The 14,558-nt window shown below is 52.2% G+C and overlaps 1 protein-coding gene across 27 annotated transcripts in view; it reads left to right on the top strand.

Moving 5' to 3' along the window:
- LOC135287403 (zinc finger protein 239-like) overlaps positions 1-13,854 on the top strand; it is a 41,009-nt gene extending 27,155 nt beyond the window's left edge. For 17 of the 27 annotated variants that reach the window (XR_010351087.1, XR_010351093.1, XR_010351094.1 and 14 more), the window contains one exon: positions 1,136-1,538. Coding sequence is in view for 10 of the 27 variants with exons in the window: in XM_064400756.1 (XP_064256826.1) it covers positions 11,292-11,316; positions 12,845-13,800 (981 nt within the window). In the remaining 17 variants the exon portion in view is untranslated. Of the gene's footprint in view, positions 1-1,135; positions 2,503-5,977; positions 6,676-7,668; positions 8,005-9,531; positions 10,293-11,246; positions 11,317-12,844 lie in introns of those variants that run through there. The other 10 variants (XM_064400756.1, XM_064400758.1, XM_064400757.1 and 7 more) reach the window with 5 other exon arrangements.
- Positions 13,855-14,558: the final 704 nt, after the last annotated feature.

Here is a 14,558-nt window from a genome sequence, read left to right as displayed (position 1 = left end):
TTTCAACAAAGTTTTCAAGGAAGGACAACAAAATATTTTCTTTACACTGGTTACCCACAACAGCCATTTTCCTCATCAGTTCTCCCATACATCTTTCAGAGGAAGCTGCATCCAATTTTCCAAGAGTTCCTCCAGAGAGAACCACAAGCTCCTCAGAGGAGGGAACCATGCTGTTGTCAAAGGCACCCAGGGTCAGCGAACAGTGCCTAAACTCCCTGTGCCAAAAAAATGTCACAATCTAGTTAATAAAATTGTTAGAGAGATGCCTCTTTCCCAGTTAAGGTGCTAACAAGACCAAATCCAAAGTGGATTTTATTGAACAGTAAATGTGAGGTAGAGAGAAATAGATGGAAAGAAAGAGAAAAGTGGGGAGGTCAAGAGAATGACAAGGACAGAGACCTCCCCTTGGGCGCAAGTGTGACATTGTCCCCTGTGTGGGTGGCCTTCCTGGGGTGGGGGTTTTACACCTGAGCCAGTTTGGGTAGGGGGGGTGGTGTTCACCCCCCGAGCAGGGATTACCCCACTGTTTCAGGTTACACAGTGTAAGATGTAACCAAATGCATGTTTTCCATCACCATCTTGACAAACTGTTCTAAACAGGCGGGACAGTGTTCTTTATCTCTTCCATGACTCAGCCCTGACAACGCCCTCCAGGGGCTTTCTTCTGTTAATGGGCCATTGAGTGTCACTGCAGGACTGATAAAATGACATCATCCCATTGTGGGATGCTCCTCCCAGGGAGAGGAGCCAAGCATTCCTACCTGGATATAAGCTGAGGCTTGCAGCCCCAGGAGCACCTTGTCTACTGGATTCCCAGTGGACAAGAGCTCCATAAGCACCAGTGGAGCTTCAGAGAAAGACCAGACCCTTCTACAGGATCACTGCTTTGACAGAATCGCATTCATCACTGCAACAGGACTGCAGCCACCATTTAATGGGACTGCTACCACCACCCTGACCAACAGGGTGCCAGGTTATATCCTAACTCTGTGAGCTTCAGGCAGAGTTTCGGTATCATTGCCTTGAACTTAATTTTCTTGTTAAATTGTAATTCAGGCTTAGAATCTCCCCCTGGTTTACATTCAAATCAGAAGAAAACTCAGTGTGCTCATCCAGTGTTTTCCTCCCAAAACAGAATTTCCTATCCCCAAAACTTCATCATATGGAGGTGAAGGCTGCGAGGAAGATGCCCTGGGACACCCAGGCAGGTGAGGAAGATGTCACCGCCCCTTTCCACCTCTCTCCTGCTCCATCTTCCAGCCCAGCACAGCCCGTGGCTGCAGGACAACCCCTCTGCCAACGCCGTCCTGCTGGGGATGCACTGGGAGGATCTCCTTCTCCTTCCCTCTGGCACAGAGGCAAATCCCATCCTCTCCTTGTCCTTCCTCCCCCAGAGAAGGAGCTGAGGATGGAGACCAGAGAGGACAAATCATCACAGCACAACCTCATGGAAGAAGCCGTTTTGAGTGACTCCAGGGCACAGGACTCCAGCTGGGAGGTAAAGCCCGCGAGATCCCACAGGAAGAGGAGCTCCAAACCCAGCCCAGGGTGCTCTGAGGAGGAAAGACCCATCCTGTGCCAGGAAGGTGGACAGAGCTTCAGCCAGAGCTCAGAGCTGGTGGTCCATGAGCAGCTTCATGATGGGGAGAAGCCCTACAAGTGCTTGGAGTGTAGGAAGAGCTTCAGGCGGAGCAGCAATCTGATCCGCCACCAGATGATCCACACTGGGGAATGGGCCTACGAGTGTGGGGAATGTGGGAAGGGCTTCAGCTGCAGCTCAGAACTCGTCAGGCACCAACGCGTCCACACCGGGGAGAGGCCCTACAAGTGTCCCCAGTGTCAGAAGGGGTTTCGCACCAGCTCCAATCTCCTCATGCATGAGCGGATTCACACGGATGAGAGGCCCTTCCACTGCCCCGACTGCGGGAAGGGCTTCAAGCACAACTTCACCCTCGTCACCCACCGGCGCATCCACACTGGGGAGAGACCCTATGAGTGTCCCCAGTGTGGGAAGGGCTTCACCCAGAGATCTCACTTGACCCAACACCAATGGAAGCACTAGTAAGGGAAGCCCTGCAAATGCCCTAACTGCAGGAAGAGCTTCCTGCCTGGCTCCAGCTTCATACCCAATTGGAGGACCCATGTTGGGAAGAGCCCTGGTGATCCATGTTCCCTGTGATCCATGCTGGGAAGACACCTGTCCCTTTTCCTGCCCCTGCCAATGACATGATGTGGGATCGAAGAACATGAGGTTCTGGCCAGGGCCGTGTCATTATATTCACTCTGTCCTCAAGTCATTGCCAGGGGCAGGAAAGGGTCTCTCTCTCCCTGAGGAGAAGTGTGTTCTTCCCAGGCAGGAGGAAACTATGGCCAGGATGACCCAGTGAGTTGTTTTGGTTTTCCCTGTAAATAGTTTTTCTTTTCCCTTCTGTTACCAGCATTGTTTCTGTTCCTGTTTGTTCCTTATCTCATTGCTGTTCCCAGTAAATTGTTCTTATCCCAGCCCAGGATCTTTGCCTTTTGTGCTTTCCATGGGAGGTGGGAGGGCAGCTAGTGGCAGCGCAGTTTTAGCAAGAGCAGGCAATTGGGGAATCCCATTCTTGAACCTGGCCCATGGAAACCAAGCATCCCAGCTGGTCCCAGCCCTGGTGGCCATGGCAACAGCCTTGGGAGCGGGTCCCTGGCTGGGGCTGTGGGAACCTCTTCCCTCTGGTGCCCAGGGGCAGGACTGGAGGGAACGGCTGCAGCTGAGTCGGGGCAGGCTCAGGTTGGATCTCAGGAAAAGGTTTTTCCCCAGAGGCTGCTGGGGCACTGCCCAGGCTCCAGGGCTCTCTGAGCTCCAGCAGCATTTGGCCAGCGCTGCCAGGCCCAGGCTGGCATTGTTGGGGTGTCCTGTGCAGGGCCAGCAGTTGGACTCGAGGATCCTGATGGGTCCCGCCCAGCTCAGACAATTCTGTGGATCTGGGATCCCATGACCCTGGGGATGGGGCGGCCAATGGTTGCCATGGCAACGGGCTCTGGCTGCAGGCCTGAGCTGGTGTCCATGGCAACCATCCCTGGCATGGGGTCTGCATGGAGCTGCCAAGAGACTGAGCATGGCAACAGGGGGCTGGTTGCCATGGAAACTGACCATAGCAACAGGGGGCTGGGGATGGTTGCCATGGAAACTGACCATAGCAATAGGGGGCTGGGGATGGTTGCCTGCTAAGGATCAGATTTGTCACAGGCCCTCAGAGGGGTTCCATGGGACTTTCCAAGAGTCTCCAGGCTGTTCAAGAGCTGGAATGTCACAGTCAGAGACAGGGGCTCCATGGACACCTCCCAGGGGTTTCTGGGGATGGTAAAGAGTCCTGGGGGCAGAGGCAGTCACAGCCATTCCATGGTGACATCTCAGGGCACCTTGGGCTGCAAAGGCACCAATCTGTCACAGGCACTCATGGGGGCTCCATGGTGGCATCCCAGGAGTCCCCAGGCTGCCAAAGAGCCGGGATGTCCCAGACACTCACAGGGGTTCCTGTCATGGGCACAGTGGGAGCTTCAGGAAAAGTTTATTGAAGAAGATCCTGTTGGGTCTCGAGGTACAGAAAGGATCCCCAATAGCCCCCACAGATCCCCAAAAGTCACTGTTGAGTCAGAGATGACATAGACTCAGATCAGTGGGCTAAAAGCCACCCATTTATTCAATCTTCTTCTTTTTTACCTTGGTTTGCTACAGGTGAACCTCAGTGCTCATTTAATCAACACATTTGACATACTTGGCTAATGAAGACAACGCCCTTCACCAGACAACTTTATGGAAAAAAAAACTTATTACAAACATTGTTGGGGCATCAGTTATTGATGTTTGTTTTAGGTTTGGCCCTTCTGGGGGCTCCCAGGATAGTGGAAACCCTCCTGTAGCAGTTCTGTGCCAGGGAAAAGAAGACTCATGGGACTTTTTTGGTCTTCAGATTCTTGTTTATTTTATCTTATCTAAGGTTTGGCATGCTATCCACACCAGGTTCAGTGGGCTGGAAAAGCAATGCAAAATGCCCCCAAAATGTACAGTTTCAAGGTCTGTTAAAGTTTCTTCATCCATTGGATGAAGATAGTCTTAAAATGTACATTATTTCTACTTATCTACCAATAATTCATCCCTTGACTGTCCATGTAAGCTCTGCACTGTGCTTTTTTTGACTAATCACCCTGTGTCACCAACACTGCAGAAAATGGAGTAGATGAAGAAGAAGAAAAAGACAGGGACTACACCCAAATTCCTGCATATTGCTTCCTATCTGCACCATACTAAAAATCCCAAAACCTAAATTTCTCATCCAAGTGGCATACTATACTACTCTCTGTTATTTATTTCACACTTTGGTGAATTCTAATCTATCTCAAAGTCATGGAAGTCCTCTCCATGGGCAAAGGTTAAAGGCAGTGTTTCTCTGGGGGTCAGGACCCCTAAGAGCAGACAGAGAAATATTCCCTGTGCCCTGGATTCTCACACATTTAACCTAAAATCCTTTAACTCTTAATGCGTTAAGTTACCCAAAAATGTTCCAGGTCAGTAGGATTAGAAGAAATAGAGAACAACAGAAAGACAGAAGATCTATAGAAAAACACACAAATAGGAACCAACCGCTCAGGTTCCAGCATCACTGACAGAGGAATCCCAGCAGAAGGCAGGATCCAGACCACGGGCTGGCCTCGTGCTCCGGCTTTTAACCCCCTGGGCCTTCATGGGCCTGCCCCTGGGGTGGGACTGCCAGTGGCTTGTCCAGTCAGAGTCAGGGTAGGCACCAGCTGCTGGTGTGTGATTGATTGGCAGCTGGACCAATTAGAGGGGGGATAGCTCTGCCAGGGCTGGGGGCAGGGCTCTGTCCCACCACAAACCAAGGCCTGACCCGGGCCTGGCCCCACACGGGCATTCCGAGCATCCCAAGGTGTCTCGGGACATTGATCTCATCCAGCCTCTGACAGCAACCATGGTGACACTCCAGAACCTCATGGAACCAAGGGGCCATTGTGACACTGTGGTGCCTCATGGAATCAAGGAGACCATTGTGAAACTCAGGGGCCCCAAGGAACCAAGGGTCCATGGTGACCTTGTGGAGCCCAGAGTGTCACGGAGGAGCTGTTGTGACACAGCGAGGGCACATGGAGCTGAGGGGCCATGGTGACACATCAGGGCTTTGTGGTTCCACAAAGTCATTGTGACATTGCAAGGTCTCATGGGGCCATTGTGACACTGCAGAGGCAAGGGGAACATTGTGACACTCCTGGGCCTCATGGAACCAAGGAAACCATTGTGACACTGTGGGGTCCCACGAAACCAAGGGAACATGGAACAGGTCTGGCTGGTTGTGCTTCCTGGGGACCACCTGACAGGTCCAGCTGACCTTGGCATGTCGAAGGCTGCTTCTCATCTGCCCCTGAAGCACTGGGGCTCTGGGCTTTCCTTCCTAGGGGAGACAACTGTCCTTCTCCTCCAGGGGCCCATTGTCAAAATTGGGATTCCTCCTCCAAATTTCTTTATATGCAAAGATTGTTCCCAGATGAACTATACCAGGACAGACAGATCTGGCTGCCTTGGCCATCCAGGGGCCACCTCTCATCTGACTTTGAAACACTAGAACCATGTGTTTTTCTTTCTTATGGGAAAAAAACATCCATCTCTACCAGGTACCCACAGCCAAAATTGGAGATCTGCCTCCAGAATTCCCTATATCCAAGGACAGCTCCCAGAAAAAAGCTGCCAGGACTGACAAGTCTGGCTGGCCTTGGCTTCCTGAGGGCTGGTACTTATCTGCCTCTGAAACACTGGGGCTCGGTGCTTTTCTGTCCTTCTTCTCAAGGTATCTGTGGTCAAAATTGAGATTCCTCCTCCCAAATTCCATATATTCAAGAAATCCTCCATGACAAAAATTTCCAGGTCTGGCTGGCTTGTCGTCCCAGGAGCCACCTCTCTCCCCTTCTGCCTTTGAAACACTTGAGTTCAGTGCTTTCCTTCCTATGAAAAAGAACCGTTCTTCTTATCTACATAGAAATGGCCAAAATTGGAATTCCACCTCCCAGATTCCCTATATACAAGGGTTGGTTTCAGACAAAAGCTACCAGGACACAGAGGTCTGACTGGCCTGGGCCTTGGCCTTTCATCTGCCCTTCAAACATCAGTGTTCCATCCTTTCCTTCGTATGGAAAAGAACTATTCTCCTCTGGGTGTCCATGTCTGAAATTAGGATTCCAATTCTCTATATCCAAGAGTTGCTCCCAGGCAAAATCTGCCAGTCCCATCAAGTTTGGCTGGCCTTGGCCTCTGGTGACTGCCCCTGCAACGCTGGGGCTGGGTTCTTTCCTTCCCAGGAAAGGAGATGGGATGGAGATCACTGGGACACTGTGGCGACCTCATGGAACCAAGGGGATCATTGTGGCACCCCTGGAGCCCATGGAACCAAGGGGCCATGGTGACACAGCGAGGCTTCATGGAACCCAGAGACCATTGTGACTCTGTGGGGCCTGATGGAACCATGGAGACCATTCTGACCCTTCAGGGCCTCGTGTCACCAAGGGGGCATTATGGCACCTCAGGGCCTCATGGAAGCAAGGGACCATTTGGATGCTGTGGGGCCCCATGGAACCGGGGGAACATTGAGCATATCTGCCTGGCTTGGCCTCCCAGGGACCACCTGACAGGTCTGGCTGATCTTGGGATGTCAAGGGCTGCCTCTCATCAGCTCCTGCAGCACTGGGGCTCTGGGCTTTCCTTTCTATGGAAAAGAACCATCCCCCTTTTCAGATTTCGGTTGCCAAAACTGGTACTCTCCCTAAAAACTTTCCTATATGCAAGGGTATCTCCCAGAACAAAACCTGCCAGCTCTGGCTGGCCTTGGCCTCTGCTGGTCACCTCTCATGCACCTAGGAAGTAGTGGGGCTCTGTTCCTTCATTCCTATGAAAAAAAATCAGCTTTCATACCTAGGAGCTGTGGCCAAAACTAGGATTTGGCCTCCCAAATTCTGTATATCCAAGGATTGCACCCAGACAAAATTACCCAGGACAAATGTGTCTGCCTGGCCCTGTTCTCTGGTGATTTTCTTAGACTATGAGCTGAATGTTTGCAATTGAAAACACCTTGGAGAGGGCCCAGAGATCTCCCAAGGATGGCTTTGGAGACCTTGGGCACATGTCCACTACATATGGACAAAGGAGTTCTGTTCTCTCTGCTGTTGCTGTGGGTTTGCATCACGGAAGTGATGTCCTAAGAGAAGCACTAGCAGTTTTCTGCGTCTCTGTCAAAAAACCCAATCAGTAATTAGCTTTGAGAATTGACAATCTGTTAAACCACTAAGGAAACTGTACATGCCTCTGTGAAGACACATGTTAAAGATGAGAAAGCCTGGGAGGGTCTCTTTCCCTTCTGGCTGCAAAGAGGTAACAAGGCTGGCCCAGCCCCCGTCTCAGCCGGGCCGGGCCGGGCGGCTCCTGCCGTGGGGCCGGGCCCCTTCCCAGGGAGCCCCCCAGGCCCCATCGGCTGCCGGGCAGGGCAGGGGAGGCCGCGGGGCCGAGGCCGGGCCGGGCCATGGCTGCGGTTGCCAACACCTGGGCGCTACCGAGCCCTGCCCCGCCGCCAGCCCAGGCCCAGCCAGGATCCGCCGGGCCCCAGGAGCAGCCCCGGGCCGGGCCGGATCGGCCAAGATTCTGCCACCCTTAGGGTTCACCCGCAAGCCCCGGGCAGGGGGAGGAGAAGCCATGGGCCCCGGCCATGCTGCTGCTGTGTTCTGGCCTGGCTGCTGAGATCCTGGCCCTGCCCCAACGCGGCCCATCCTGACACAGCCCCAGTGCAGCTGCTGCAGAAACCTCCATTGTTAAACAGCTCCAGCCGCAGGGACCAAGCCCAGCCGGGGTCACGGAACCATCTGCAGGCCCCGGGAGAGATATTAACTCTTTCAGTGCTTCCATCCTCCCTCGAGTGAGAGAAAAGGACAAAGTGCAGGCACATAGAGGAGCCACATGAAGAGACCAAGGTCAGTGAAGAGGAAGTTGGGTCCCAGATGGGAGGGATGAGGAGATGCCTTGATCTTGAGGCTGAAATCCCTTGTAAAGCTATGGAGAAGGATGTAATTGATACATCAGACTCTCTTTTTACTTATAATGCATTGAAAAGTATGGGGAGATGACTTGTTCAGCAAAGGCCTCCATGCTAAAGTAAGCAAATATTGAAGTAGCTGTGATCCCATGAGAAGTTTGAACAGAGAAAGAAAAGTGATGAGACCCTGTGCCCTCAGGGAGAGAAGAAGTTCTCTGTTCCCAGAGATGAAGATGATGAGAACATTTGCTCTTAAACAGCTCCTCTTTAAACTAATACTCCATAAGTTGACATGGCCCATAAACACTGATGTGGGAAAAACTATGAAAAACTGTGAGGGACTTCATGATTGTTAATTTTCTGGGCAGCTGCTATGCATGGAAATTGAGAGCCATGAGAGAACTTCTTATGGAGAAGTCTCCATTGCATGAAAGAGAGACTCCTCTTCCTAAGGGAACTGAAGAAAGACTATTCTAGAGGCGGTAAACTGAACATTTTAGGTTTTGTCTCTCTATATTCTCAGTAAGAAAGGAAATGTTGTAGGGAGAGGAGAAATGTTCTGCAAATTTTGTTCTGATTCTTATTGCTCTTTCTTTTAGTTACTATTAATAATCTTTTCTTTATACACTTTTAAAGTTTTGAGCCTGCTTTGCCTTTTGCCTAATACTATCTCACAGCAGGAAATGAGTAAGAATATTGTAGTGAGTGCACTGGTAATTAGGCAACACTGAACCCCCTACAGTAATTGATGCATTGGCTGAAAAATGTCAAATTGGTGAACCAAAAGCACTACAGAAACCTTCTTGATGAACTGCATGAGAGCAGAGGGAAATCAAGGCAGAGCCATGGATTGTCAGGACTTGCTTGGTCCTAATGAGCCCCATGGCACATTTGGAGCTGAGCCCTGGAACCTCAGGGCCTGAGAGGAGATTGCACAAACCTTTCCAGGAGTCAAAGTCAGAAGAAAAACCCCAAAGTGTCTGAAAGCATGAATGGGTCCCACTGAGGTCCATCCCCAGCACAGGCTCCTCATGGACTCCTTGGAGGAGAGAATTAGAGGCCAGGATGATACAAAAACCTCTCAGAGACTCAGTGTTGAAAGGAAAATCCAAAGTACCTTAAAAAACTTGAGTACCTCAAAGCATGAATGAGCCCCACTGAATGTCAGTGCAAAGCTCACAGGGGACTTGTTAAAGTAGATAATTGGGGCCATGATTGCACAAACCTCTCCCAGAGTCTGTATCAAAAGGAAAACACCAAGTACCTGAAAATAACTGAAGTACCTTGAAGCATTAATGAGCCCCACTGAGTGTTGTTACTGACAAAGCCTCTCCAGGGACTAATAACAGCAGATAATTGGAGGCCATGATTGCACAAACCTCTCAGAGACTCCAAGGCAAAAGCAAAACCCAAAGACCTTTCATAAACTTGCAGTCCCTGGGAGCATTCAGGAACCCCCAGGGCCATTCCTGAGCAAGGCTCCCCAGGGACTCCTTCCAGCAGATCCTTGAGGCCACTGGGATGTGGGCTAGGGGGGGATGCTGAGGGCAGGACAAGGGGCTGACAGTGCCCAGCCTGGCTGGGACTTTGCCAGGAGGCCCCAGTGCCTCAGGACAAAGTGTCTCCTCCCAGCCCTTGGTGGCACAGACCCTGCTGCTGAGCTCCAGGGCATCAAGACTTGGCTTCTCTTTGTCCGCACCTGTCATCAGTGCCTCCAGTTCTCTGCTCTGCCTGGGGCCTGGGGACACTTTCTCAGTTGTGTCCCTCAGTGGGACTTATTAAAAGACCAAGAAACTTTGGAGCTGGATTGTGACTTGGAGTTCTGGAGAGGTTTCTTCAGCTGCCTCTCAGGGACTGATGTTCAGGGCCTCAGCACAAAGCCCCAGAGGGTCATTAAAGTCCTGGTGCTGTCTGTGCTGCTGAGCTGGGCTGGGCTCCTGGCACAGAGGCAGCTCCTGGCAACCAAGAAGAGCTTCAAAAGCACATTTCTCTTGATGAGCAGCTCTTCTGCCAGCCCAGCAGGGCTGGGCCACTGCCTGCAGCCAGCCCGGGCACAGCCCAGAGGCACAGAGAGCTTCAATCAGTCAGGGCTGGGAAGGTGCTGAGAAGTGCCTGGGCAGAATCACTGCCAGCCCTTGGCACAGGAACCTCTGGCTGCAGAACAATGCTGCTCCAGCTCCTGGAGCCATCTCCTAAAGCTGGAACATCCCAATGCCTGCAAACTCTGTGAGTACATTCTCTGATTCTCTCTGGTGCAGAGCAGCCAGGGGTGCCCAGGGCTGTCCTGCAGAGCAGGCTCCTGCAGCCCAGGGCACTGTGCTGGGGCAGGGACTCTGCTGCCTGCCAGGGACAGCTCTCAGCTGGCCCGGGGAGCTGCTCCCAGCGCTGGGGAGAAGCTGTGGGGGGAAGGAGCCAACCTGAGCAGGGCAGGTGCTGCTGCTGAGAGGTGCTGGGTGGGGCAGGGCTGCTCCCATCTCCAGACCAGCCTGGGCAGAGCCCCGGAGGTCACTTCTCAAAGAAGCCTGGCATTGCTGGAAAGTGAGGAGTTTTCCTCAGAGTGTTTTCAATTTCCTGATGGTAGCAGGATGGGAAAGTTGGGGTAATGACAAAAAGATTTTTGCTTTTAATGCATTTTTTCATATATTCATATCTCTGTAAACTACTGTTATACAGTTATAAAATGATAATCCTTACTTTAATCTTTTAAACTCTTAATTAAGTCTATTAAACTCCTAATATATACTTCTATAACTATAATCCTTAATTATCTCTAGTACATTTCCTAAACTTTCTCTTAGATTTTAGAACAATTATCTGACAGTCAAACTCCATTCCTGAAATACTGTATAGTCTTATTATCAGGAAGAGGACTTACAATAAGAACATTTTTATTGTTGACCAGAATATGGGCAGTCATAACAAAAAGTGAAGGCAAAGAAGCCCTTGGACCTACTCCAGTGGGTTGACCCAGGGATGTGTAACTGGGGAAACTGAATCTCCTATTGGATGTTCCTGTTAGATAGCCGGATTAATCAACCTTAATAAATTGTTGAAATCGGGGGCCGGGTGTGCCCCATCCCCACTGGGACACCTGGAAGCTTACAATAAATGTCTGGTTATTACTTTACTGTTCTAACACTGCTGCAGGGTTTGTTGATTTTTTTTCTCTTTTGATTATAGACAACAGGAGGATGAGAGAAGCAGAACAGGAATGGTAATCCAAGAATGACAGAACATTCTGAGTTGAAAGGTACAAAGCAGGATCATCAAAGTAATGTTTGAACATTTACAGAGACTCCGGAACTGTAATTTTGGGTGGTCAGTCTCTCTGCTGGGAGCCTCCCAAAGGGTTCTCAGCCACTCCTCAGCCCTGGACAGCAGCAGCATCCCCTCTGCAGGGCCCTGCAGGGTCTCCTGAGCTGCCCTTGCCCACCTACACACAGAGCCTGCCCCAGCCAGGGCCCTGCACACAGGCAGGTTTCTGTAGGGCCGGGGCCAGGGCACACAGGGTGGGATGGGCTCTGTGAGCACTGGCAGGGACAAGGCTCCTCTCAGGAGGGAATGTCCAGGCCCAGGAAGATGCTCAGGGAAGGAGAGGGGGCTGAACAGAGCAGTGCTGGGGCAGGAGGGCACTGTTGGTGTGTGGGAGGTGCCGGGCACAGCTGGGCACGGGAACACTGTCCTGAGTGCCCGGCTGTCTCTGCCCTGCCCTCTCAGGCACAGCACCACAACATCTCCTCTTGTTTCTGCCCTGCCCTGATATTGTCACTGTTATCTGCTGCTCTCAGGGAGGCTCTGGCATTTGCAGCAGCTGAGTCAGGCACTGCCCTTGGCATTCCTGCCAGGCAGGGGTGTCCATGGCAATGGGGTGTCCAAGCTTCCCTGGCACCTGTGGGGCTGAGGGCAAAGCAGTCCATGGGAAAGGGGAATGAGCTGAGCTCCCTCTCTGCGATCCCATCATGGGCACAGCCGGATATCTCCTTGCTGTGCCTTCCAAGCTCTGAGCTGCACTCCTGGCAGTCCCCTGAATGTCCCACGGGGAAGGGCAGAGCTGCCACAGCTGAGTAAATGCTGCTGGCTTTGCCAAGGGAGCCGTGAGTGTCCTTGGCACAAGGGGGTGCTGAGACCTTGCCCAGAGACCTTTTTGGAGGGTGAGACATTCAGGGATCCCTCTGCTCTGGGCAGGGTCTGGTTTATCCCAGGCTGACCGAGGAGTGTGACTGTGCTCTGATTGCAGCCAAAGGTGCAAAGCCAGGGAAGCTGGGAACAAGCCCATCCAGCTCCTTACCTTCCCTCAGCCACAGGGAATCCTTTGCCTCTCCCATCTCTCAGTGGCAAACTCTGAGTGCAGCAGGAATGCTGGGGATTTCTGACCTCAGGAAGCCAGCAATGATGTGTGGGTAGGAAAACTATTCTAAAAACCAAGTCCTGCCATTTATTTCCTTTAGAAGTGTGAGTGCAGATGCTACCAAGCCTTTCTGCATTAGGAGTGATTCCCCTGACAAATCCTGAATATCCAGCCTTGTCCCTCTGCCACATGGCCACAAACCCAGGGCAGCATGGCTGGGATGACTCCTTGAGAGCTCCCACTCACAGGCCTGGCTGTTCCTGGCACACTCAGCCAGCACAACTGGAGCTCAGGCAGGGACCTGGGTGAAGGTTTTCCCAGAGCAGGAACAAGGGTGGGTGAGTCACATCAGGACAGTCTGCAGGGAATGGCCCAGGATTGGCTCAAAGCAGCCTCTCCTGACTTGTCACCGTCCTTTCTGCATCAACAGGTCCCCATGTGCAGCCCCAGGAAATGTCCAACAGCAGCTCCATCAGCCACTTCCTCCTGCTGGCACTGGCAGACACGCGGCAGCTGCAGCTCCTGCACTTCTGCCTCTTGCTGGGCATCTCCCTGCCTGCCCTCCTGGGCAACGGCCTCATCATCAGCGCCGTAGCCTGTGGCCACCACCTGCACACGCCCATGTTCTTCTTCCTGCTCAACCTGGCCCTCAGTGACCTGGGCTCCATCTGCACCACTGTCCCCAAAGCCATGCACAATTCCCTCTGGGACACCAGCACCATCTCCTACACAGGATGTGCTGCACAGCTCTTTTTTTTTGGATATTTCATCTCAGCAGAGTTTTTCCTCCTGACCATCATGTGCTACGACCGCTACGTGTCCATCTGCAAACCCCTGCACTACGGGACCCTCCTGGGCAGCAGAGCTTGTGCCCACATGGCAGCAGCTGCCTGGGCCAGTGCCTTTCTGTATTCACTGCTGCACACAGCCAATACATTTTCCCTGCCCCTGTGCCATGGCAATGCCCTGGGCCAGTTCTTCTGTGAAATCCCTCAGATCCTCAAGCTCTCCTACTCCAAATCCCACCTCAGGGAAATGGGGCTTCTTGCTGTCAGTGCCTGTTTGGTATTTGGTTGTTTTGTGTTCATTGTTTTCTCCTATGTGCAGATCTTCAGGGCTGTGCTGAGGATCCCCTCTGAACAGGGACAGCACAAAGCCTTTTCCACCTGCCTCCCTCACCTGGCTGTGGTCTCTCTGTTCCTCAGCACTGCCATATTTGCCAACCTGAAGCCCCCCTCCATCTCCTCCCCATCCCTAGATCTGGTGGTATCAGTTCTGTACTCGGTGCTGCCTCCAGCCCTGAACCCCCTCATCTACAGCCTGAGGAACCAGGAACTCAAGGCTACAGTGAGGAGACTGATGACTGGATGCTTTCAGAAATATTAAAGTGCTGGCCAATTTCTGAAAATCACATGTAATAAAAGTCATCTTTGACACTTATTAGTTTCATTTTGGTGGTTCTTTCCTTTGTTTCAGATTTTTAATATTGTACACAGGCACAGACACAACAGCACTGGCTCAGGAGCCCCTGTTTGCATTGCACAGAGCAGGGGAGAGCACCCCCATGCTGTTGCTGTGGGGACATGAACCTGAGGGAGCACAAATGCCATCAGCCCCTGGGGCCAGCAAGGGCTGTGGGACACCAGGGAAACCACTCAGCTTTGTCCTGGCCTCTGCAGTCAGCCTTCTTGGCCACCTGGGCACACTGCTGGCTCATGCCCAGCCTGCTGTCCATCAGTCCCTGCAGGTCCCTTTCTGCCTGGCTGTTGTTCAGCCACTCTGTCCCCAGCCTGTAGCCCTGCAGGGGTTGTTGTGGCCAAAGTGCAGGACCCAGCACTGGGACTTGTTCAACCTCACATTGTTGGATTTGTTCCCTGGATCCAGCCTGTCCAGGGCCCTCTGCAGAGCCCTCCTACCCTCCAGCAGATCAACACTCCCAGACAGCTTGGTGTCAGCACAGTTCCATGAGGCCCTAGAGTGTCCCAATGGTCTCCATGATTCCATGAGGCCTCGTAGTGTCACAATGTCCCTTTAGTTCCATGGGACACCTTGGTGTCACAGAGTCCCTTGGATTCTTGGGCCCCACAATGTCACAATGGCGCCGTGGTCCCCCAAGGCCCTGCAGTGTTACAATGGATCCTTGG

Source organism: Passer domesticus, chromosome 29 (assembly GCF_036417665.1).
Source record: "Passer domesticus isolate bPasDom1 chromosome 29, bPasDom1.hap1, whole genome shotgun sequence".
NCBI lineage: Eukaryota > Metazoa > Chordata > Aves > Passeriformes > Passeridae > Passer > Passer domesticus.
This window is presented reverse-complemented; position numbering and strand designations above follow the sequence as displayed.